Source organism: Eucyclogobius newberryi, unplaced genomic scaffold, assembly GCF_026437365.1.
Source record: "Eucyclogobius newberryi isolate DKJ021-1_F unplaced genomic scaffold, fEucNew1.0.hap1 SCAF_8, whole genome shotgun sequence".
Taxonomy (NCBI): Eukaryota; Metazoa; Chordata; class Actinopteri; order Gobiiformes; family Gobiidae; genus Eucyclogobius; species Eucyclogobius newberryi.
This window is the reverse complement of record NW_027316500.1, coordinates 39,278,548-39,305,147: the sequence shown is the minus strand read 5'-3', so window position 1 is coordinate 39,305,147 and position 26,600 is coordinate 39,278,548. Positions and strand designations below refer to the sequence as shown.

Below are 26,600 nucleotides of genomic sequence, written 5' to 3'. Positions count from 1 at the left end.
ACAAGTAAAAAATGATGATAAGACCCCGCCCTAAACCCCACAGGGAGTCGGCCATTGTGGGACGCCCACATTTGATACAATTCCAAATGTGGGCGTGGCAAGCTCTTTAACAAAACTGCTATTTTTTCAGTGTTAAAACTTTTGTTTCTCTGGTATGAGATGTCCTATTTTCTGGCATTACTATACGTTTTGTATAAAATGATGAGCTAAATGTAATGATATACAATATCTTTTGAGGAAAGAACACCCCTGCAAATTTGCAGTTCTCCCACTTAGAAATTATGGAGGGTTCTGACATTTTTATCGTAGGTGCCAATCAGCAAGGATTCGGTCTCTCAAAGCCCTGTTAGTCTGTCTTTATAAAGTCCACCTCTGCTCCACTTATTCATCTAAATGAGCAGCAGCTGGTTAGCTGCATAAAGACCCCTGTCCACCCCATCACAACCAGGGCGTTCAAATACTTACTTTCCTCACTGCTATTTATCATTCACAAAGGCTCTACAGCGCCCCCTTGAATACTTGAATCCGGCCAAAAAAGGACCCATACCATGGCAATATCAAACATTTGCCATTGACATACATGGGTATTGTTAACAAAAAAATTGAATGTGGTGAAAGAATTGACTTTGTCATAAACGGTTGGAATTAGGCACACTTAAAGGTGCAATGGACCATTTTTTACCGATTTGAGAACTCAGGCGGAAGTGCTCATGCCACTCCCCCGTGCACATGCCACTCCCCCGTGCTCGTGCCACTCCCCCGTGCTCATGCCACTCCCCCGTGCTCATGCCACTCCCCCGTGCTCGTGCCACTCCCCCGTGCTCATGCCACTCCCCCGTGCTCATGCCACTCCCCCGTGCACATGCCACTCCCCCGTGCTCATGCCACTCCCCCGTGCTCGTGCCACTCCCCCGTGCACATGCCACTCCCCCGTGTACATGCCACTCCCCCGTGCTCATGCCACTCCCCCGTGCTCATGCTCCTCCCCCGTGCACATGCCACTCCCCCGTGCTCATGCCACTCCCCCGTGCTCATGCCACTCCCCCGTGCACATGCCACTCCCCCGTGTGGACTGATACAACACACACGTGCGTTTGTTTATTAGGACGGATCGCATCATCTCTCGTCTCCCGTAGATTTCCGTCTCTTCTGAGCTCGAACTGTCTTTCTCCGTCTTCATTTTGTCCCGTCACTGAGGGAACTATATTATGATAGATCAATGCACTTAGACACAGGGAAACATGCTGCTCTCCTGGGGACGAGCCGACGAGGCTCTGCAGGTGAACGAGGCTCTGCAGGTGAACGAGGCTCTGCAGGTGAAAGAGGCTCTGCAGGTGAACGAGGCTCTGCAGGTGAACGAGGCTCTGCAGGTGAACGAGGCTCTGCAGGTGAGCCAGGCTCTGCAGGTGAACGAGGCTCTGCAGGTGAACGAGGCTCTGCAGGTGAACGAGGCTCTGCAGGTGAACGAGGCTCTGCAGGTGAAAGAGGCTCTGCAGGTGAACGAAGCTCTGCAGGTGAACGAGGCTCTGCAGGTGAACGAGGCTCTGCAGGTGAACGAGGCTCTGCAGGTGAACCAGGCTCTGCAGGTGAACGAAGCTCTGCAGGTGAACGAGGCTCTGCAGGTGAGCAGTAAGTGCGTCCTATGATTGACACGTGGCAGGACTAATTGGCCGTCCACGCCACGAGGAAATGAGACTCAGATTTGGGCCAAAAAATCGTCCATTCAACCTTTAACCTCCACACCACACTGAACATGAAGGTGAGGTCATGACTCTTGTCAGGGGGCGAGGGTCTTTCATTGTTGCCTTTAAACCTGTTCTTGTCCCTTTGCTTTGGCATCTCATGTTTTACAAAATGTTTGCACTGAAAACCATATTATGACTTTCTCTCAGTCAGACTAATCAGGATTTATGTTAGCGCTCCATCTACTTGCAGAAGAGGGAAATAAACAAAAGCTAGATAGCCCTGACAGGATTATGTAAGCATACAGTTGTAATAGATTTGATTTGAGGCAGAAATTAACTTTTAGAAAGTCAAATCTGGCTCTATATTCATATGTCTCAAATCTGTACAATTTTGAGAATTTTACAAATAAAAACATTGCATGATTAAATCTTCAATCCATTGATTTAAATAAGGTTTGTCGTCTGGTTAGTTTGTCTGTTTGTGGCCCACCTTCAGCCTTGTTATCCGTCCTGCTGTAGTCGTAGTGGGAGCTCTTGTGCACATTGGCTGTACTCCCGGGGTACTGGGACTTCCGGTGCTGCTGTATGGAGCCTCCACTGTGGGGCCGGCTCTCTGAAGCTCTCCATCCCAGCCCTGGTTCTGACAGACACAGATCAGGCAGGCTGCTTCAGTAGTGAGAGTGAGGCCGACTGTGTTTGTGCTGTTACCTGTGAGAGAGCCAGCACTCAGGGAGCGGTCCAGGGCCCCGCTCAGCTCCCCTCTCATCCTCTTCCATGTCCCCTCAGAGGGCTCACCCTCACACTGACACAGCAGACAGGACATATGTGAACACCACAGGGACAACACAACACGGTGTACTAAGAGGAGTAAAGCACTGACCACATCCATCTGCGTGTAGAGGCGCTTGCTGCTGTTGATCGTGGGCATTGGGACTGGACACAGGTCTTTGTAGGCTCTTCCAAAACTGTCACTGGCCCTGCACAAAAGACGACATAATACAGTATATGCTGCTGTTTGGATAGGATATGTCTATTGTTCAATTCAATACGCGATGATAGCACTTTGTGAAGTGGTGTCAGGTCTTTCTCACAGAGACTGCAGGTTAAACCAACACTATCAAACATTCAAGCTGTTAGCCACAAGGTTGTGCTAGCTCTTCTCATTCGACTTAATAAAAGCACAGATACACATGTGAATCTTATTTGTAAGTTTTCCAAATATGAATTATAATAATGTCTTATCATCGGTCTGTGTTTACTGGAAAAGCTTCTGACTTCAACCCTCAAGTGGTCGTTAACATGTACTACAGGCAAGTCATCCAAATCAAAGTGAACAATGGATGAATAACTATGATTAACCTCAATTCTAACAGTTTCTATGGTTTGTTTTTAGGTTTAGCTGGTGACTGACCTTCTGAGCATGTGCGGCGGTCCGTTACTGCCCTGCTGTGGTGAGGCCCGGTGCGTGTACGTCAACAGCGGGTCAGGGGGCCACTGCAGGTTCTGTCGCCCCCCCAAAGAGGACAGCGGGACAGCACAGGGGGGCGTCTGGTAGTGCGAGGACGGCACGTGGCCCAGCATGTAGGCCCTGGCTCGGGACTCTGCAGTCTCCTGGCAAGGCGGCCCTCTCTTCTCACCCGCAGCCCAGGACACAGACGCAGAGGGGGCCGGCGAGGGTCGGTAGTGGTTCTGGGGCGGGGCTCTGGCGGTCAGGGGCTGGAAGAGACTGGTGATGTCACTGAAGCTTGGCTGGGTGAGGGCGGGCCGGGGCACCGTGCTGCACCCGTCAGGCTCAGGCAGGATAGGCATCAGCTGGAAGTCCTCCCCGTCCATGGGGATGTACGGGGCCAGGGTCTCCAGGTCCAGGTCGCTCAGGTCCCTCTGCGCACACACACACTCGGACTCAAACACTTGCTTTGTCTTATGACCAAAAGGTGGGATGACTACAAATAAGTTAGAAGTTCAGTGTAATTTGAAAAAAGAATGCCAGAAAAAGAGTAAATTGGACAGTGTTTTAGTGCAGTAAAACCTCCTAAACTCTACTGTTATCAAAGCCCTAGAAGAATGTTTTATTTTGAAAGTTTTTATTGCACTTAAACAAATTTAAAAACCGGTGAGTGGGCTTGCATCTCCACAAACCTAACTCATACCTGAAGGGGCTCCTCCTGCTTGTATGGATATTGATCAAATTATTGTCATGTCTGTGTCCTATTTATCATGAGTCAAGACGATCTTGCTGCATATGGGTCACAATGAACTATTCTGTGTATTTTAAATATTCTGTGTATTTTCTGATCATCTGTGGACTAGTCTAAACAATCTTAGAGCGGACGTCATAGTGAAGGTCAGGCCATGTTTATCAGACCCAAGCAACAGCTTTATAAAACACAGCTAAATCTTGTGAAGAGTTGAATCTCAGCTGCAAGACGAACAACACGCTGCTGTTTTGCCTGTTTTTCCATGTTTTCATCAAATAAAGAACTTGAGAACGATCCTCGCCTCTCGCAGTCTGTATAGACTAAACTTCGACAGAATTAGTGGAGGATGCGGGTCTCTCATCGTGCTTGGAAAGGAAACATCTGAATTTTGCTCTAAACGATTCTCTTCTGGATGTCGGCTGACGATGCAGAGCGTCCAGTAACGGTTCAGCTGGGAATGATGGGAATGATGGGAAAACAAGGACACCGAGCCGAGAGAGAGACAAGAGGAGACGAGAGAGAGACAAGAGGAGTCAATTGCCAGTTTATTTTTGACTGTTGACTGTTGTGACTGGGACATTCAACAAAAGTAAGGGAGAAACCTCTTGTATTTATCACGAAAATCTGCACATTGAAAATGCTAAATTGTTGAAGTTTGCCAAAACTTGATCTAAATTTTCCACATTGCACAAGTATGAATTTAGTGAATGTTAGCTCATTAGTTTAGACAATCAGTTGGACTGATTTAAAGAGGAGTTGGACTCCAAAACACGTGGGACGTGTAAAAGTACTACAATCAGTTGGCCTGACCTGGAACAATCAGAAAAAACAAAATGAAACAAAAACAGAGGCGATAAGCGCATCCCTTTTGGAACGAATAACAAAAACAAAGAAAGGAAAAAAAGAAGGAAAAATGGACCATATTCCATTCAAAATGAATGATTTTTTAAAGGATCTCGAAAAGACAATCCACACAAATGAACAACACCTGAAGGAAGAAAAGAAGCAGACTACACAAATGAAGAATCTTTTCAAAAAATATGCAGAGAAAAGATTGATTCGTTATGGTAATGAAGCAGTGGCTCCCACAGAAGAACAATGGAGTCGTATTATGGAATTTCATAAAGGCAAGGTGATCCATTACAAAACAAACCCAAGTTGGACAATGAAAGGAAAAATGATTGATGAGAAGAAATTGAAGGAGCATGAAGATAATTTAAGGTTTTCAGAAAAGTTATACAAAATAGCGAAAGACATTGAAACCAGAAGAGAGGGACGATTTCTGGCCAATATTCTGGTATTGAAACCAAAAGAGCATCAACCAAGTACCATCTTGCCAATGAGAGAAGGAAAGAGGAAACATGAACCTGGATTTCTTCACTCGGGTACATCCTACGGAGTTAATAACAGAAACAAAGATGGAGGCTCTAGCACAGATGAAGAGAGCGAGCAGACTGGGGTACGAGGCCGACGTCACAGCTATAGCGCCCCCCCTCTGGCCAGAGGAGAACTCAAGTGCCCCTTCTTTGGAAACGAACATCATAGCGCATATGCAGAACTAGCGAAAGAACTGAAGAAAATGAGGACAGAAACGGAACAAGAAAAAACAGCTCCCCACACTTCTACTCCAGCGGCTCCTCCCCTGCAGTGCTCATCCATGGATTCATCTCTGATAAAAGGTACAACCAGAACCAAACCACTGCTGCCAACGAAACATGCTGTAGTCTCGGGTACTCTGACTATGGTTCCGTCAGAACCCACTCAAGAACAAAGACAGATGCAGGATTTGAAGGAACAGGTGTTAGCTCTGACAACATTGGTTTCCAGCCAAAATCACATCTCCAAATTCATGCTCGAGCAAACAGTGGCTCAAAAAGAACAACTTGCCACCAATGTATGGTCACCACCTGAAGTGGCTTCAGACACAGATGAAGAAAGAAGATTACAACAACTACTGGAAGAAAAGGAACGGGAAGTGGCGGCTGAGCTACGCAGGAAACAAAAAGAAAAAAAACTTGGACAAAAGGGGGAAATAGTCCTAGGAACTGGGCTAATAGAAGCTAAAAGTCAGAAGCAAGCACAGCAGAAACTCCACATTCAAAGAGGAGTGGAGCAACAGAAGAAAACGGGTTTAGACCCATTTGTGTCAACACCAAATCAATATGTGGTGGGAGCATTCACAGGAATGGTGGATGAGCATGGATACGATGACGCTTTCCTGAGTGGAGAACTTCACCCGCTCCCCGTGGACAAGGGTACCAAGAAAGAAGATGATGAGGTTTCTAGCACTGAAGAAGCTCCTCCTCTCATTGCACCTCTCAGAATGACTGCAAGTAACCAAGGAGTGTACCAACCATTCGCATTGAAAGATCTAGAAGGGCTGATGTTAAAACTGCCCGAACTGACACAAGGTGCACCGGCCTTCCTCAGAGCATTGACCACGAATACAGCGGGAGAAACACTTTGCGGGGAAGATGTGTCTACAATTCTTATAAGAGCAACAGATGAGAATACGGCGGCCAGGATCCGTTCTGAAGTATCCAAACAGATTCATGCTCCAGTTAGAGCATCCACATCATTTACACCATAAAGGCTCAGTTAACTCAGGTACTTAAAGGAATGTATCCCACCTGCCTTCCTGACGCACTGTTGGCTCTGGAAATGAAACATGATGAAGACTACTTTGCATATAAGCAAAGAGCTAAAGCACAGTTCCATGATGCAACTGGAGAGCCCATACAACCTGGTACTGGCAACACTCTCATGTTCTTTTCTACTCTGGTGAAAGGACTACCTAAAGGGGTCCAGGATCAGTTGGCTGATGTTGTTGGTCTTTACTCCAAGACAGAAAAGGAGTTTGATGCCAATTGCCAATATCACGTTGCTAAGTACTTGAAGGAAAGAAAGGGACGGAATGAGGATATGGAAAAAATGGAAATGACAACGATCAAGTTACAACTCAAAAAGGTCCAAGAAGAGGTGAATGATAAAAAGAAAGAACATAAGTCTGCCAAGGTAATGACTGTGGCAACAGAAGAGAATCCAGTGTCAGACAGTGCCCAACTGATTGCTATGGCGGGTAAAATGGTCCTGGGACAAGTACAACCCACTATGACACAACCACAGGCAATCCCATCCGCCACAGGACCAAAGAACAACACACCTGCTTCAGAAATCATCTACAATCAAGGACGTGAACGTAATACATTCTCTAATGGAAGAGGACGTGGGGTAGGAGCTGGAAGAGGACAAAACAGGTTCAGCGTGACTCCTGATCAGTGCTTAAACTGCTTTGGAACTGGACATTGGGCTCGAGACTGCCCCATAGGGCAAACACAAAGAGGTCAATGCCAAATGGCCCCAAACCAACCTGGACAATTTCAAAGACCTCAAATGATGAATATGAGTCAACCCATGTCAAGCCAGAATCATCTACCACCACCCTTGCCCCTTGTGGTCTCCCTGGTTATACCACATCTTTGGGCCTTGGGCTGGCACTGTTTCTGTTTTTCACCAATATTATTGTTATTGCCTGTGTATTGATTATGATTGGATTCTGTGCTGTCTTAGATCACGTATAGAACGCTTGATTGCATCTGCTCTTACTAGACAACCTGCTCATCTTTTGACCCTGATTACACACGCTATTACTCTGCAAAACACGACTCTAACTCGATAGTGACAAGACTCCTATACTTTTTCCAGAATCTGACTAATCTGATTACTACATCCCACCATGTGTTTACAATAACTGGGGATGCTCCTTGTCTCACATCAATTTTTACTAAATGAGTTATTTTAAGGATTTGCTTGATTATATAATGGTTTGATTTTTAAACATTTAATATGTTTTTGGGAGGTTACGTTCTGTTATTTTGTGAGGTTGCGTCTGGCGCCTCTTTAGTGTGATCACATGGGAATGTGATCAAAAGGGGGAATTGTGGATATTGATCAAATTATTGTCATGTCTGTGTCCTATTTATCATGAGTCAAGACGATCTTGCTGCATATGGGTCACAATGAACTATTCTGTGTATTTTAACTATTCTGTGTATTTTCTGATTAACTGTGGACTCGTGTAAATAATCTTAGAGCGGACGTCATAGCGAAGGTCAGGCCATGTTTATCAGACCCAAGCAACAGCTTTATAAAACACAGCTAAATCTTGTGAAGAGTCGAATCTCAGCTGCAAGACGAACAACACGCCGCTGTTTTGCCTGTTTTTCCATGTTTTCATCAAATAAAGAACTTGAACGATCTTCGCCTCTCGCAGTCTGTATAGACTAAACTTCGACACTTTTTCCATAGAAACATTTTTCTTTTCACCATAACATTCCGCAGTATGGCATATAGTGTATGTATGTTCAGACGTATGGTTTTATTTTTCAATCTTCTTTATTTTGCCATGAATATACATTGAGTTTATTTAACAATATTAACAGTTTTTTTTTATTATTTTATTTTTTATTGAGTCCTGAGGCCCAAATACAGAGTCCTGAGGCCCAAATACAGAGTCCTGAGGCCCAAATACAGAGTCACGAGGTCCAGTGGATGATGATGTCCTAAATTGTCTGTGCAACTTTGTTGATCTCAGTCTAAACTTGTGAACAACAGGACAATCCCCAAACACATGATAGTGGTTTGTCTCCTGCTGCCACATCCTCTTCAACAGTCTGTCTCCTGCTGCCACATCCTCTCCAACAGTCTGTCTCCTGCTGCCACATCATCTCCAACAGTCTGTCTCCCGCTGCCACATCCTCTCCAACAGTCTGCTTCCTGCTGCCACATCCTCTCCAGCAGTCTGCCTCCTGCCGCCACATCCTCTCCAACAGTCTGTCTCCTGCTGCCACATCCTCTCCAACAGTCTGCTTCCTGCTGTCACATCCTCTCCAGCAGTCTGCCTCCTGCCGCCACATCCTCTCCAACAGTCTGTCTCCTGCTGCCACATCCACTCCAACAGTCTGCTTCCTGCTGCCACATCCTCTCCAACAGTCTGTCTCCTGCTGCCACATCCTCTCCAACAGTCTGCCTCCTGCTGCCACATCCTCTCCAACAGTCTGTCTCCTGCTGCCACATCCTCTCCAACAGTCTGCTTCCTGCTGTCACATCCTCTCCAGCAGTCTGCCTCCTGCTGCCACATCCTCTCCAACAGTCTGCTTCCTGCTGCCACATCCTCTCCAACAGTCTGTCTCCTGCTGCCACATCCTCTCCAACAGTCTGTATCCTGCTGCCACATCCTCTCCAACAGTCTGTCTCCTGCCGCCACATCCTCTCCAACAGTCTGTCTCCTGTTGCCACATCCTCTCCAACAGTCTGTCTCCTGCTGCCACATCCTCTCCAACAGTCTTTCTCCTGCCGCCACATCCTCTCCAACAGTCTGCCTCCTGCTGCCACATCCTCTCCAACAGTCTGCTTCTTGCTGTCACATCCTCTCCAACAGTCTGCCTCCTGCTGCCACATCCTCTCCAACAGTCTGCTTCTTGCTGTCACATCCTCTCCAACAGTCTGCTTCCTGCTGTCACATCCTCTCCAGCAGTCTGCCTCCTGCTGCCACATCCTCTCCAACAGTCTGCTTCCTGCTGTCACATCTTCTCCAACAGTCTGCCTCCTGCTGCCACATCCTCTCCAACAGTCTGTCTCCTGCTGCCACATCCTCTCCAACAGTCTGCCTCCTGCTGCCACATCCTCGCCAACAGTCTGTCTCCTGCTGCCACATCCTCTCCAACAGTCTGTCTCCTGCTGCCACATCCTCTCCAACAGTCTGTCTCCTGCTGCCACATCCTCTCCAACAGTCTGCCTCCTGCTGCCACATCCTCTCCAACAGTCTGTCTCCTGCTGCCACATCCTCTCCAACAGTCTGCCTCCTGCTGCCACATCCTCTCCAACAGTCTGTCTCCTGCTGCCACATCCTCTCCAACAGTCTGCCTCCTGCTGTCACATCCTCTCCAACAGTCTGTCTCCTGCTGCCACATCCTCTCCAACAGTCTGCCTCCTGCTGCCACATCCTCTCCAACAGTCTGCCTCCAGCTGCCAAATCCTCTCCAACAGTCTGCCTCCTGCTGCCACATCTTCTCCAACAGTCTGTCTCCTGCTGACACATCCTCTCCAACAGTCTGCCTCCTGCTGCCACATCCTCTCCAACAGTCTGCCTCCCGCTGCCACATCCTCTCTTACAGTCTGCCTCCCGCTGCCACATCCTCTCCAACAGTCTGCCTCCTGCCGCCACATCCTCTCCAAAAGTCTGTCTCCTGCTGTCACATCATCTCCAACAGTCTGTCTCCTGCTGCCACATCCTCTCCAACAGTCTGCCTCCCGCTGCCACATCCACTCCAACAGTCTGCCTCCTGCTGCCACATCCTCTCCAACAGTCTGTCTCCTGCTGTCACATCCTCTCCAACAGTCTGTCTCCTGCTGCGACATCCTCTCCAACAGTCTGCCTCCCGCTGCCACATCCTCTCCAACAGTCTGTCTCCTGCTGCCACATCCTCTCCAACAGTCTGTCTCCTGCTGCCACATCCTCTCCAACAGTCTGCCTCCCGCTGCCACATCCTCTCCAACAGTCTGTCTCCTGCTGCCACATCCTCTCCAACAGTCTGTCTCCTGCTGCCACATCCTCTCCAACAGTCTGCCTCCCGCTGCCACATCCTCTCCAACAGTCTGCCTCCCGCTGCCACATCCTCTCCAACAGTCTGTCTCCTGCTGCCACATCCTCTCCAACAGTCTGTCTCCCGCTGCCACATCCTCTCCAACAGTCTGTCTCCCGCTGCCACATCCTCTCCAACAGTCTGTCTCCCGCTGCCACATCCTCTCCAACAGTCTGCCTCCCGCTGCCACATCCTCTCCAACAGTCTGTCTCCTGCTGCCACATCCTCTCCAACAGTCTGTCTCCTGCTGCCACATCCTCTCCAACAGTCTGTCTCCTGCTGCCACATCCTCTCCAACAGTCTGTCTCCTGCTGCCACATCCTCTCCAACAGTCTGTCTCCTGCTGCCACATCCTCTCCAACAGTCTGTCTCCTGCTGCCACATCCTCTCCAACAGTCTGTCTCCTGCTGCCACATCCTCTCCAACAGTCTGTCTCCTGCTGCCATATCCTCTCCAACAGTCTGTCTCCTGCTGCCACATCCTCTCCAACAGTCTGTCTCCTGCTGCCACATCCTCTCCAACAGTCTGTCTCCTGCTGCCACATCCTCTCCAACAGTCTGTCTCCTGCTGCCACATCCTCTCCAACAGTCTGTCTCCTGCTGCCACATCCTCTCCAACAGTCTGTCTCCTGCTGCCATATCCTCTCCAACAGTCTGTCTCCTGCTGCCACATCCTCTCCAACAGTCTGCCTCCCGCTGCCACATCCTCTCCAACAGTCTGCCTCCCGCTGCCACATCCTCTCCAACAGTCTGTCTCCCGCTGCCACATCCTCTCCAACAGTCTGTCTCCCGCTGCCACATCCTCTCCAACAGTCTGTCTCCTGCTGCCACATCCTCTCCAACAGTCTGTCTCCCGCTGCCACATCCTCTCCAACAGTCTGCCTCCCGCTGCCACATCCTCTCCAACAGTCTGTCTCCTGCTGCCACATCCTCTCCAACAGTCTGTCTCCTGCTGCCACATCCTCTCCAACAGTCTGCCTCCTGCTGCCACATCCTCTCCAACAGTCTGTCTCCTGCTGCCACATCCTCTCCAACAGTCTGCCTCCCGCTGCCACATCCTCTCCAACAGTCTGCCTCCCGCTGCCACATCCTCTCCAACAGTCTGTCTCCCGCTGCCACATCCTCTCCAACAGTCTGTCTCCTGCTGCCACATCCTCTCCAACAGTCTGCCTCCTGCTGCCACATCCTCTCCAACAGTCTGTCTCCTGCTGCCACATCCTCTCCAACAGTCTGCCTCCCGCTGCCACATCCTCTCCAACAGTCTGCCTCCCGCTGCCACATCCTCTCCAACAGTCTGCCTCCCGCTGCCACATCCTCTCCAACAGTCTGTCTCCTGCTGCCACATCCTCTCCAACAGTCTGTCTCCTGCTGCCACATCCTCTCCAACAGTCTGTCTCCTGCTGCCACATCCTCTCCAACAGTCTGTCTCCTGCTGCCACATCCTCTCCAACAGTCTGCCTCCTGCTGCCACATCCTCTCCAACAGTCTGTCTCCTGCTGCCACATCCTCTCCAACAGTCTGCCTCCTGCTGCCACATCCTCTCCAACAGTCTGTCTCCTGCTGCCACATCCTCTCCAACAGTCTGCCTCCCGCTGCCACATCCTCTCCAACAGTCTGCCTCCCGCTGCCACATCCTCTCCAACAGTCTGTCTCCTGCTGCCACATCCTCTCCAACAGTCTGTCTCCTGCTGCCACATCCTCTCCAACAGTCTGTCTCCTGCTGCCACATCCTCTCCAACAGTCTGCCTCCTGCTGCCACATCCTCTCCAACAGTCTGTCTCCTGCTGCCACATCCTCTCCAACAGTCTGCCTCCTGCTGCCACATCCTCTCCAACAGTCTGTCTCCTGCTGCCACATCCTCTCCAACAGTCTGCCTCCCGCTGCCACATCCTCTCCAACAGTCTGCCTCCCGCTGCCACATCCTCTCCAACAGTCTGTCTCCTGCTGCCACATCCTCTCCAACAGTCTGTCTCCTGCTGCCACATCCTCTCCAACAGTCTGTCTCCTGCTGCCACATCCTCTCCAACAGTCTGTCTCCTGCTGCCACATCCTCTCCAACAGTCTGTCTCCTGCTGCCACATCCTCTCCAACAGTCTGTCTCCTGCTGCCACATCCTCTCCAACAGTCTGCCTCCTGCTGCCACATCCTCTCCAACAGTCTGTCTCCTGCTGCCACATCCTCTCCAACAGTCTGTCTCCTGCTGCCACATCCTCTCCAACAGTCTGCCTCCCGCTGCCACATCCTCTCCAACAGTCTGCCTCCCGCTGCCACATCCTCTCCAACAGTCTGTCTCCTGCTGCCACATCATCTCCAACAGTCTGTCTCCTGCTGCCACATCCTCTCCAACAGTCTGCCTCCTGCTGCCACATCCTCTCCAACAGTCTGTCTCCTGCTGCCACATCCTCTCCAACAGTCTGCCTCCTGCTGCCACATCCTCTCCAACAGTCTGTCTCCTGCTGCCACATCCTCTCCAACAGTCTGTCTCCTGCTGCCACATCCTCTCCAACAGTCTGTCTCCTGCTGCCACATCCTCTCCAACAGTCTGTCTCCTGCTGCCACATCCTCTCCAACAGTCTGCCTCCTGCTGCCACATCCTCTCCAACAGTCTGTCTCCTGCTGCCACATCCTCTCCAACAGTCTGCCTCCTGCTGCCACATCCTCTCCAACAGTCTGTCTCCTGCTGCCACATCCTCTCCAACAGTCTGTCTCCTGCTGCCACATCCTCTCCAACAGTCTGCCTCCTGCTGCCACATCCTCTCCAACAGTCTGCCTCCTGCTGCCACATCCTCTCCAACAGTCTGTCTCCTGCTGCCACATCCTCTCCAACAGTCTGTCTCCTGCTGCCACATCCTCTCCAACAGTCTGCCTCCTGCTGCCACATCCTCTCCAACAGTCTGTCTCCCGCTGCCACATCCTCTCCAACAGTCTGCCTCCTGCTGCCACATCCTCTCCAACAGTCTGTCTCCTGCTGCCACATCCTCTCCAACAGTCTGCCTCCCGCTGCCACATCCTCTCCAACAGTCTGTCTCCTGCTGCCACATCCTCTCCAACAGTCTGTCTCCTGCTGCCACATCCTCTCCAACAGTCTGCCTCCTGCTGCCACATCCTCTCCAACAGTCTGCCTCCTGCTGCCACATCCTCTCCAACAGTCTGTCTCCTGCTGCCACATCCTCTCCAACAGTCTGCCTCCTGCTGCCACATCCGCTCCAACAGTCTGTCTCCTGCTGCCACATCCTCTCCAACAGTCTGTCTCCTGCTGCCACATCCTCTCCAACAGTCTGTCTCCTGCTGCCACATCCTCTCCAACAGTCTGCCTCCTGCTGCCACATCCTCTCCAACAGTCTGTCTCCTGCTGCCACATCCTCTCCAACAGTCTGTCTCCTGCTGCCACATCCTCTCCAACAGTCTGCCTCCTGCTGCCACATCCTCTCCAACAGTCTGTCTCCTGCTGCCACATCCTCTCCAACAGTCTGTCTCCTGCTGCCACATCCTCTCCAACAGTCTGTCTCCTGCTGCCACATCCTCTCCAACAGTCTGCCTCCTGCTGCCACATCCTCTCCAACAGTCTGTCTCCTGCTGCCACATCCTCTCCAACAGTCTGTCTCCTGCTGCCACATCCTCTCCAACAGTCTGTTTCCTGCTGCCACATCCTCTCCAACAGTCTGTCTCCTGCTGCCACATCCTCTCCAACAGTCTGCCTCCTGCTGCCACATCCTCTCCAACAGTCTGCCTCCTGCTGCCACATCCTCTCCAACAGTCTGTCTCCCGCTGCCACATCCTCTCCAACAGTCTGTCTCCTGCTGCCACATCCTCTCCAACAGTCTGTCTCCTGCTGCCACATCCTCTCCAACAGTCTGTCTCCTGCTGCCACATCCTCTCCAACAGTCTGTCTCCTGCTGCCACATCCTCTCCAACAGTCTGCCTCCTGCTGCCACATCCTCTCCAACAGTCTGTCTCCTGCTGCCACATCCTCTCCAACAGTCTGCCTCCTGCTGCCACATCCTCTCCAACAGTCTGCCTCCTGCTGCCACATCCTCTCCAACAGTCTGTCTCCTGCTGCCACATCCTCTCCAACAGTCTGCCTCCTGCTGCCACATCCTCTCCAACAGTCTGTCTCCTGCTGCCACATCCTCTCCAACAGTCTGTCTCCTGCTGCCACATCCTCTCCAACAGTCTGCCTCCTGCTGCCACATCCTCTCCAACAGTCTGTCTCCTGCTGCCACATCCTCTCCAACAGTCTGTCTCCTGCTGCCACATCCTCTCCAACAGTCTGCCTCCTGCTGCCACATCCTCTCCAACAGTCTGTCTCCTGCTGCCACATCCTCTCCAACAGTCTGTCTCCTGCTGCCACATCCTCTCCAACAGTCTGTCTCCTGCTGCCACATCCTCTCCAACAGTCTGCCTCCTGCTGCCACATCCTCTCCAACAGTCTGCCTCCTGCTGCCACATCCTCTCCAACAGTCTGCCTCCTGCTGCCACATCCTCTCCAACAGTCTGTCTCCTGCTGCCACATCCTCTCCAACAGTCTGCCTCCCGCTGCCACATCCTCTCCAACAGTCTGCCTCCCGCTGCCACATCCTCTCCAACAGTCTGTCTCCTGCTGCCACATCCTCTCCAACAGTCTGTCTCCTGCTGCCACATCCTCTCCAACAGTCTGTCTCCTGCTGCCACATCCTCTCCAACAGTCTGTCTCCTGCTGCCACATCCTCTCCAACAGTCTGTCTCCTGCTGCCACATCCTCTCCAACAGTCTGTCTCCTGCTGCCACATCCTCTCCAACAGTCTGTCTCCTGCTGCCACATCCTCTCCAACAGTCTGTCTCCTGCTGCCACATCCTCTCCAACAGTCTGTCTCCTGCTGCCACATCCTCTCCAACAGTCTGTCTCCTGCTGCCACATCCTCTCCAACAGTCTGCCTCCTGCTGCCACATCCTCTCCAACAGTCTGTCTCCTGCTGCCACATCCTCTCCAACAGTCTGTCTCCTGCTGCCACATCCTCTCCAACAGTCTGCCTCCTGCTGCCACATCCTCTCCAACAGTCTGCCTCCTGCTGCCACATCCTCTCCAACAGTCTGTCTCCTGCTGCCACATCCTCTCCAACAGTCTGCCTCCTGCTGCCACATCCTCTCCAACAGTCTGTCTCCTGCTGCCACATCCTCTCCAACAGTCTGTCTCCTGCTGCCACATCCTCTCCAACAGTCTGCCTCCTGCTGCCACATCCTCTCCAACAGTCTGCCTCCTGCTGCCACATCCTCTCCAACAGTCTGTCTCCTGCTGCCACATCCTCTCCAACAGTCTGTCTCCTGCTGCCACATCCTCTCCAACAGTCTGTCTCCTGCTGCCACATCCTCTCCAACAGTCTGTCTCCCGCTGCCACATCCTCTCCAACAGTCTGCCTCCTGCTGCCACATCCTCTCCAACAGTCTGTCTCCCGCTGCCACATCCTCTCCAACAGTCTGTCTCCTGCTGCCACATCCTCTCCAACAGTCTGCCTCCCGTTGCCACATCCTCTCCAACAGTCTGCCTCCCGCTGCCACATCCTCTCCAACAGTCTGTCTCCTGCTGCCACATCCTCTCCAACAGTCTGTCTCCCGCTGCCACATCCTCTCCAACAGTCTGTCTTCTGCTGCCACATCCTCTCCAACAGTCTGTCTCCTGCTGCCACATCCTCTCCAACAGTCTGCCTCCTGCTGCCACATCCTCTCCAACAGTCTGTCTCCTGCTGCCACATCCTCTCCAACAGTCTGTCTCCTGCTGCCACATCCTCTCCAACAGTCTGTCTCCTGCTGCCACATCCTCTCCAACAGTCTGCCTCCTGCTGCCACATCCTCTCCAACAGTCTGTCTCCTGCTGCCACATCCTCTCCAACAGTCTGCCTCCTGCTGCCACATCCTCTCCAACAGTCTGTCTCCTGCTGCCACATCCTCTCCAACAGTCTGTCTCCTGCTGCCACATCCTCTCCAACAGTCTGCCTCCTGCTGCCACATCCTCTCCAACAGTCTGCCTCCTGCTGCCACATCCTCTCCAACAGTCTGTCTCCTGCTGCCACATCCTCTCCAACAGTCTGTCTCCTGCTGCCACATCCTCTCCAACAGTCTGCCTCCTGCTGCCACATCCTCTCCAACAGTCTGTCTCCCGCTGCCACATCCTCTCCAACAGTCTGCCTCCTGCTGCCACATCCTCTCCAACAGTCTGTCTCCTGCTGCCACATCCTCTCCAACAGTCTGCCTCCCGCTGCCACATCCTCTCCAACAGTCTGTCTCCTGCTGCCACATCCTCTCCAACAGTCTGTCTCCTGCTGCCACATCCTCTCCAACAGTCTGCCTCCTGCTGCCACATCCTCTCCAACAGTCTGCCTCCTGCTGCCACATCCTCTCCAACAGTCTGTCTCCTGCTGCCACATCCTCTCCAACAGTCTGCCTCCTGCTGCCACATCCGCTCCAACAGTCTGTCTCCTGCTGCCACATCCTCTCCAACAGTCTGTCTCCTGCTGCCACATCCTCTCCAACAGTCTGTCTCCTGCTGCCACATCCTCTCCAACAGTCTGCCTCCTGCTGCCACATCCTCTCCAACAGTCTGTCTCCTGCTGCCACATCCTCTCCAACAGTCTGTCTCCTGCTGCCACATCCTCTCCAACAGTCTGCCTCCCGCTGCCACATCCTCTCCAACAGTCTGCCTCCCGCTGCCACATCCTCTCCAACAGTCTGTCTCCCGCTGCCACATCCTCTCCAACAGTCTGTCTCCCGCTGCCACATCCTCTCCAACAGTCTGCCTCCTGCTGCCACATCCTCTCCAACAGTCTGCCTCCTGCTGCCACATCCTCTCCAACAGTCTGTCTCCTGCTGCCACATCCTCTCCAACAGTCTGCCTCCTGCTGCCACATCCTCTCCAACAGTCTGTCTCCTGCTGCCACATCCTCTCCAACAGTCTGTCTCCTGCTGCCACATCCTCTCCAACAGTCTGCCTCCTGCTGCCACATCCTCTCCAACAGTCTGTCTCCTGCTGCCACATCCTCTCCAACAGTCTGTCTCCTGCTGCCACATCCTCTCCAACAGTCTGCCTCCTGCTGCCACATCCTCTCCAACAGTCTGTCTCCTGCTGCCACATCCTCTCCAACAGTCTGCCTCCTGCTGCCACATCCTCTCCAACAGTCTGTCTCCTGCTGCCACATCCTCTCCAACAGTCTGTCTCCTGCTGCCACATCCTCTCCAACAGTCTGTCTCCTGCTGCCACATCCTCTCCAACAGTCTGTCTCCTGCTGCCACATCCTCTCCAACAGTCTGTCTCCTGCTGCCACATCCTCTCCAACAGTCTGTCTCCTGCTGCCACATCCTCTCCAACAGTCTGCCTCCTGCTGCCACATCCTCTCCAACAGTCTGTCTCCTGCTGCCACATCCTCTCCAACAGTCTGCCTCCTGCTGCCACATCCTCTCCAACAGTCTGCCTCCTGCTGCCACATCCTCTCCAACAGTCTGTCTCCTGCTGCCACATCCTCTCCAACAGTCTGCCTCCTGCTGCCACATCCTCTCCAACAGTCTGTCTCCTGCTGCCACATCCTCTCCAACAGTCTGTCTCCTGCTGCCACATCCTCTCCAACAGTCTGCCTCCTGCTGCCACATCCTCTCCAACAGTCTGTCTCCTGCTGCCACATCCTCTCCAACAGTCTGCCTCCTGCTGCCACATCCTCTCCAACAGTCTGTCTCCTGCTGCCACATCCTCTCCAACAGTCTGTCTCCTGCTGCCACATCCTCTCCAACAGTCTGCCTCCTGCTGCCACATCCTCTCCAACAGTCTGTCTCCTGCTGCCACATCCTCTCCAACAGTCTGTCTCCTGCTGCCACATCCTCTCCAACAGTCTGCCTCCTGCTGCCACATCCTCTCCAACAGTCTGTCTCCTGCTGCCACATCCTCTCCAACAGTCTGCCTCCTGCTGCCACATCCTCTCCAACAGTCTGTCTCCTGCTGCCACATCCTCTCCAACAGTCTGTCTCCTGCTGCCACATCCTCTCCAACAGTCTGTCTCCTGCTGCCACATCCTCTCCAACAGTCTGTCTCCTGCTGCCACATCCTCTCCAACAGTCTGCCTCCTGCTGCCACATCCTCTCCAACAGTCTGTCTCCTGCTGCCACATCCTCTCCAACAGTCTGTCTCCTGCTGCCACATCCTCTCCAACAGTCTGTCTCCTGCTGCCACATCCTCTCCAACAGTCTGCCTCCTGCTGCCACATCCTCTCCAACAGTCTGTCTCCTGCTGCCACATCCTCTCCAACAGTCTGTCTCCTGCTGCCACATCCTCTCCAACAGTCTGTCTCCTGCTGCCACATCCTCTCCAACAGTCTGCCTCCTGCTGCCACATCCTCTCCAACAGTCTGTCTCCTGCTGCCACATCCTCTCCAACAGTCTGTCTCCTGCTGCCACATCCTCTCCAACAGTCTGTCTCCTGCTGCCACATCCTCTCCAACAGTCTGTCTCCTGCTGCCACATCCTCTCCAACAGTCTGTCTCCTGCTGCCACATCCTCTCCAACAGTCTGTCTCCTGCTGCCACATCCTCTCCAACAGTCTGTCTCCTGCTGCCACATCCTCTCCAACAGTCTGCCTCCTGCTGCCACATCCTCTCCAACAGTCTGTCTCCTGCTGCCACATCCTCTCCAACAGTCTGCCTCCTGCTGCCACATCCTCTCCAACAGTCTGCCTCCTGCTGCCACATCCTCTCCAACAGTCTGTCTCCTGCTGCCACATCCTCTCCAACAGTCTGCCTCCTGCTGCCACATCCTCTCCAACAGTCTGTCTCCTGCTGCCACATCCTCTCCAACAGTCTGTCTCCTGCTGCCACATCCTCTCCAACAGTCTGCCTCCTGCTGCCACATCCTCTCCAACAGTCTGTCTCCTGCTGCCACATCCTCTCCAACAGTCTGTCTCCTGCTGCCACATCCTCTCCAACAGTCTGCCTCCTGCTGCCACATCCTCTCCAACAGTCTGTCTCCTGCTGCCACATCCTCTCCAACAGTCTGTCTCCTGCTGCCACATCCTCTCCAACAGTCTGTCTCCTGCTGCCACATCCTCTCCAACAGTCTGCCTCCTGCTGCCACATCCTCTCCAACAGTCTGCCTCCTGCTGCCACATCCTCTCCAACAGTCTGCCTCCTGCTGCCACATCCTCTCCAACAGTCTGTCTCCTGCTGCCACATCCTCTCCAACAGTCTGCCTCCCGCTGCCACATCCTCTCCAACAGTCTGCCTCCCGCTGCCACATCCTCTCCAACAGTCTGTCTCCTGCTGCCACATCCTCTCCAACAGTCTGTCTCCTGCTGCCACATCCTCTCCAACAGTCTGTCTCCTGCTGCCACATCCTCTCCAACAGTCTGTCTCCTGCTGCCACATCCTCTCCAACAGTCTGTCTCCTGCTGCCACATCCTCTCCAACAGTCTGTCTCCTGCTGCCACATCCTCTCCAACAGTCTGTCTCCTGCTGCCACATCCTCTCCAACAGTCTGTCTCCTGCTGCCACATCCTCTCCAACAGTCTGTCTCCTGCTGCCACATCCTCTCCAACAGTCTGTCTCCTGCTGCCACATCCTCTCCAACAGTCTGCCTCCTGCTGCCACATCCTCTCCAACAGTCTGTCTCCTGCTGCCACATCCTCTCCAACAGTCCGTCTCCTGCTGCCACATCCTCTCCAACAGTCTGCCTCCTGCTGCCACATCCTCTCCAACAGTCTGCCTCCTGCTGCCACATCCTCTCCAACAGTCTGTCTCCTGCTGCCACATCCTCTCCAACAGTCTGCCTCCTGCTGCCACATCCTCCCCAACAGTCTCCTGCTGCCACATCCTCTCCAACAGTCTGCCTCCTGCTGCCACATCCTCTCCAACAGTCTGCCTCCTGCTGCCACATCCTCTCCAACAGTCTGTCTCCTGCTGCCACATCCTCTCCAACAGTCTGTCTCCTGCTGCCACATCCTCTCCAACAGTCTGTCTCCCGCTGCCACATCCTCTCCAACAGTCTGCCTCCTGCTGCCACATCCTCTCCAACAGTCTGTCTCCTGCTGCCACATCCTCTCGGATGGTGACGCGTGCCTGTGATTATGACGAGGTCTTGCAGTCACCGCCCGTCAGTTTGGAGATTGGAGGAAAGGAGATAGTCTGTAATATAGCTAAAAACTGCGGGAATCAATAAAAAAAACACTCTCAATGTAAGAAGGTTAAAAGCTCTGAAAAGTCGATTTTGCATGTTATGGGACCTTTAAGCTTTAACATTTAAGATACGATAATGTATTCATTTATTGTCCACACATGGGGAAATTTCATTGTTGCAACGCAGTAGATACAGAGGAAAAGGACAGATCACTTATAGGAAGTTTAGAAAACACTCTTATTAGAAGAACTCTTATAAACAAAACAAAAAACTCTTATTAACAAAACTCCTGTCATATCTTAATAGGGAATGGAGGAAAATAAATAAATAAAATAAAAGATAAAGATAAAAATAAAGTAAATAATAATAAAATAAAGTAAAGTAAATAGCTAGCACAAGACTAAATAACACTAATACTAATGATAAGTAAACACTCTTATTTACATCAGTTGTTTGCACATGAATATGGCCTTAATTGCTTGTGAGTGACGGTCATTGCACATGGTTAAGGCGGCTGGATTATTGTTCATTGTTATTGTTGAGTGTTTTTCGTCGTGTCGTCGTGATGTGCGCTAGCTCCGAGCTAGCCCCCCCAGCCCCCCCGGGCGCGGTGGGGCTGGGGGGAGGAACTCATGAAACTGAGGGGGAAACCATCGTCTTACCCGGAGATTGTCCCGTTGTCCCGGAGGACGTCCTCATTTCCCCTCCATCCCTTTAGGGAAATGAGAGGTTTTGTCTGTGGGAGTTTTTGTTTATAAGAGTTCTTCTATTAAGAGTGTTTTTTAAACTTCCTATAAGTTATCTGTCCTTTTCCTCTGGATCTACTGCGTTGCAACTTTGAAATTTCCCCATGTGTGGACAATAAAGGAATATCTTATCTTATCTTCTGTGCAATAATAGCGATGTGGTTAAGATTCTGGGAAGCATTTGACTAAAATATTGAATGTTTACAATTGTAGCAGTAACTTTGTGTTTCCCCCACAATGCACCCTGCTCATGCTCAGGGATGACTGTTCATGTAAAACAGGCATGTCCAAACTAGGGCCCGGGGGCCAAAAGCGGCCCTCAGACCAATTTTTTATGGCCCTCCAGCTTCCTGCTATGTCGGCCCAAACAACAAAAAGTAGTTCTTTTTACTGTGAAATTGGGAAATTCAGGCATATTGATGTTATACCAACCTAACATTAATGTTCTAGGTCTAATTAAAGGTGGAGGCTCATCGCAATTACGTCAAATGCCTAATTTCGAATGATTCACTTTTTCATTCAACAAATTCGACATCGTCAAGTTGTTTGTGGCCCTCGGCCCCGTTTAAGTTTCAAACTGCGGCCCTTGGTGAAAAAAGTTTGGACACCCCTGATGTAAAACAACAGGCAGCAAGTGATTTAACGCAGGACAAAAGGGATATCTATAATTAAAATGCCTGATCTTTATTATGCAACAATATTGAATGTAAAGGAAGATGAATGATTTTGTTTCAAAAATATTCCAGGCAATAAATCTAAACCCTCCTGTCGCATATTCCTTTTTTGCAGTGTGGATGTCCAAGTCAGGACATGTGGTGGTGACCCAGCGCTGCCCCTGGTGGCGGCTGCTGTACCTCGCTCTTGCCCTCGCCGCTCTCTGTGTGCAGGGCAAACAGTTTCTCCGTCAGCTCCACCTTCAGCTCGTTCTCCACTGAGCTGTAGTAATCCTCAGGACTGCTGGGCTGCTCAGGACACACGAGAGGAACACAACAAGGTCAAAGTAAGATTCACCACATACAGTCTGAAAACACCAGAACAAGCTGAGACGTCTTTAGCTGTCTCTTACTGAGGACAAATCACATATACTGTGGGAAACGGGTCATATTACAGGGCGTGGTCCCTCTCCCCATCTTTTTTAAGATGTTGAACAGGTTTCACGAGACATAATTCCATATCATTATGACAGACAAACCTAATTGAACCGCCCCCTTAACGTGGTGGAGGGGATTGAGCACCTGAAGGAACATAGCTTTGTTGTTGGGTCACACAAGGCAAACAGGTCCTAGGTCCCCAGATTGGCATTACCAGGGCCCCACTCTGGAGCAAGGCCTTGGGTGAGCGTCCGCCCCATGGGGGCCACAGGGCCCGGCTCGGCACAGCCTGAAGGAGTGACGTGAGGCCATACTCTACCACCTGCGGGTGGATCCGTCAGGGGCCGGTGCAGATAGATTTGGGCTGCAACTAGATCTCCGGACACAGAAACTGGCTCTGGGGACATGGAACGTCACCTCGCTGCGGGGGAAAGGGCATTGTGGGGGTTTGTTGGGAATGTTTGGTGGGCCATCCAGTCCCTGTTTGACCAGAGCAGGAGCTGTGTTCACTACAGTAAGTCAGACCTGTTCCCAGTGCATGAGGGACTAATCAGGGCTGCGCTTTGTCAAAGGTTCTGAATTTAGGCGCAGTCAGGGGCCGGAGGGTGTGGTCAGGGGCCGGAGGGTGTGGTCAGGGGTCAGAGGGTGTCCGGTTCTCTGTGTGTCTGTGTCTGCCCTTTATGCTGCACATTAATGTGCCAACCGCAGGGCTATGGAGGCGGGGCTGTGGAGGCGGGGCTGTGGAGGCGGGGCACACTGAGCAAAGTCTGGTTTTAGTTCTGTCTCGGTCTAAAACATCAAAACATCAGAGAAAGCTGAATTTCATCTGAAGTTTGTTCAAGTTATGTTAATATCCTATGTTAATATCCTCAGTTATTGTGACTCTGCGTCTGAATATTAATGGAGGATATTAAAGCTTTACTTATGGACATTTGAAAACCACTGCCCCGCCCAGCAGCTCAAACACCATGTGGGACGCTCCTGGGTGGTGGAGTGCTTAAGGCAGCAGCACATATGCCAGGCTGTCCTGTCTAATAAACCCCCACGGGCCAGATTCAACACCAGTGAGTAATCCAGACTTTGTTACAACACATATGTCACTTTTCAACTTGTGTCAAGAATAGTAAGTTCAGTCTTCGCCTCTTCTCAGCGTCATGACAATAATGAGGACTCAACATTCTTCTACCATCCACACATGAGCCGCACACGAGCCGCACACGAGCTGCACACGAGCTACACACGAGTCGCACATGATCCGCACATGAGCCGCTCGCAGCAGGAGCCATGACCAACGTGTGGATCCATGTCACAGCTGTGATTGGCCCCTCTGGAATCCTCCATAGCATTAATATACTGCAGGCCATGCTAACCTCCCAGTAGCATGTAGCTCCCAGCTAGCATTAGCATATTGGATATTTATAAAAAAAACTAACACAGTTAGAGCATTTATTCTTTCTTATGTATTCCATTTATTCTGTGTGTGTATATGTATATATGTATATATATATATATATATATATATATATATATATATATATATATATATATATATATATATATATATATATATATATATATATATATATATATATATGTAGTACGTATGTATGTCTATATATATATATATATATAGACATACATACATATATATGTAGCATGCAGATGAGCCACACAGGAGCCCTCTCAGAGCGAGAGGACTTTATAAACATGATTCAGATTGGAGTGTGAATGGGATGGTCAGAAGAATGTGATGGTCAGAAGCTCCTCCTCCTTTGTGCACTTTAATAATAAAGAGGAGTGATCATCGTTATGTGCACTTGTGTGTGTGTGGGGGCCTCACCGTGGAGCAGCTGCTCAGGCTGGGGGTGGTGCTGCCTGAAGACGGGTGCGGTTGCTGCATGATCATGTCTGCTAGAGCTGGAGCTGGAGCCGGGGCCGGGGCCCCAGGGGGAGCACGGGTTTGGGGCGACGCTCCATGCTTGTGCTTCTCACTGCTCAAGGGCGAAGGGCCCTCAGACTGCTGCGGGGCATCTGAGTAAAGACAACCTACATGAGCCTTAGTCCATTCAACCAGAGTCTGTGTGGGTCATATGAGAGAACTGGAGCTGTGTGTACTGTGTGTACAGTGTGTACTGTGTGTACTGTGTGTACTGTGTGTACTGTATGTACTGTGTGTACTGTGTGTACTGTGTGTACTGTATGTACTGTGTGTACTGTGTGTACTGTGTGTACAGTGTGTACAGTGTGTACAGTGTGTACTGTATGTACTGTGTGTACTGTGTGTACAGTGTGTACAGTGTGTACTGTGTGTACTGTGTGTACAGTGTGTACAGTGTGTACTGTATGTACTGTGTGTACAGTGTGTACTGTGTGTACTGTGTGTACTGTGTGTACTGTATGTACTGTGTGTACTGTGTGTACTGTGTGTACAGTGTGTACAGTGTGTACTGTGTGTACTGTGTGTACTGTATGTACTGTGTGTACTGTGTGTACTGTGTGTACAGTGTGTACAGTGTGTACTGTATGTACTGTGTGTACTGTGTGTACAGTGTGTACAGTGTGTACAGTGTGTACTGTGTGTACTGTGTGTACAGTGTGTACAGTGTGTACTGTATGTACTGTGTGTACAGTGTGTACTGTGTGTACTGTGTGTACTGTGTGTACTGTATGTACTGTGTGTACTGTGTGTACAGTGTGTACAGTGTGTACTGTATGTACTGTGTGTACTGTGTGTACAGTGTGTACTGTGTCTACTGTGTGTACAGTGTGTACTGTGTGTACTGTATGTACTGTGTGTACTGTATGTACTGTGTGTACAGTGTGTACTGTGTGTACTGTGTGTACTGTGTCTACTGTGTGTACAGTGTGTACTGTGTGTACTGTGTGTACTGTGTCTACTGTGTGTACAGTGTGTACTGTGTGTACTGTGTGTACTGTGTGTGCTGTATGTACTGTGTGTACTGTGTGTACAGTGTGTACAGTGTGTACTGTGTGTACTGTGTGTACTGTATGTACTGTGTGTACTGTGTGTACTGTGTGTACTGTGTGTACTGTATGTACTGTGTGTACTGTGTGTACAGTGTGTACAGTGTGTACAGTGTGTACTGTGTCTACTGTGTGTACAGTGTGTACTGTGTGTACTGTATGTACTGTGTGTACAGTGTGTACTGTGTGTACTGTATGTACTGTGTGTACAGTGTGTACTGTGTGTACTGTGTGTACTGTGTCTACTGTGTGTACTGTGTGTACTGTGTGTACTGTGTCTACTGTGTGTACTGGATGTACTGTGTGTACTGTGTGTACTGTGTGTACTGTGTGTACTGTGTCTACTGTGTGTACTGTATGTACTGTATGTACTGTGTGTACTGTGGGTACTGTGTGTACTGTATGTACTGTGTGTACTGTGGGTACTGTGGGTACTGTGTGTACTGTATGTACTGTGTGTACTGTATGTACTGTGTGTACTGTGTGTACTGTGTGTACTGTGTGTGCTGTATGTACAGTGTGTACAGTGTGTACTGTATGTACTGTGTGTACTGTATGTACAGTGTGTACAGTGTGTACTGTATGTACTGTGTGTACTGTATGTACTGTGTGTACAGTGTGTACAGTGTGTACTGTGTGTACTGTGTGTACTGTATGTACTGTGTGTATTGTGTGTACTGTGTGTACTGTGTGTACTGTGTGTATTGTGTGTACTGTGTCTACTGTGTGTACTGTATGTACTGTGTGTACTGTATGTACTGTGTGTACTGTGTGTACTGTGTGTATTGTGTGTACTGTGTCTACTGTGTGTACTGTGTGTATTGTGTGTACTGTGTCTACTGTGTGTACTGTATGTACTGTGTGTACTGTATGTACTGTGTGTACTGTGTGTACTGTATGTACTGTGTGTATTGTGTGTACTGTGTGTACTGTGTCTACTGTGTGTACTGTGTGTACTGTGTCTACTGTGTGTACTGTGTGTACTGTGTGTACTGTGGGTACTGTGTGTACTGTATGTACTGTGGGTACTGTGTGTACTGTGTGTACTGTGGGTACTGTGTGTACTGTATGTACTATGTGTACTGTGTGTACTGTGGGTACTGTATGTACTGTGTGTACTGTGGGTA

The 26,600-nt window shown here is 50.7% G+C and overlaps 1 protein-coding gene across 3 annotated transcripts in view; it reads right to left on the bottom strand.

Moving 5' to 3' along the window:
• The window catches only part of LOC140350954 (endothelial PAS domain-containing protein 1-like), a 123,941-nt gene that overhangs the window by 4,587 nt on the left and 92,754 nt on the right, over nucleotides 1–26,600 (bottom strand). Inside the window, exons 10-15 of one of the 3 annotated variants that reach the window (XM_072436556.1) lie at nucleotides 24,329–24,519; nucleotides 22,252–22,359; nucleotides 3,097–3,566; nucleotides 2,566–2,662; nucleotides 2,394–2,487; nucleotides 2,176–2,325 (exon numbers count right to left, since the gene is read on the bottom strand). In XM_072436556.1, coding sequence (XP_072292657.1) covers nucleotides 2,176–2,325; nucleotides 2,394–2,487; nucleotides 2,566–2,662; nucleotides 3,097–3,566; nucleotides 22,252–22,359; nucleotides 24,329–24,519 — 1,110 coding nt within the window. The remainder of the gene's footprint in view (nucleotides 1–2,175; nucleotides 2,326–2,393; nucleotides 2,488–2,565; nucleotides 2,663–3,096; nucleotides 3,567–22,251; nucleotides 22,360–24,328; nucleotides 24,520–26,600) is intronic. The other 2 variants (XM_072436558.1, XM_072436557.1) reach the window with 2 other exon arrangements.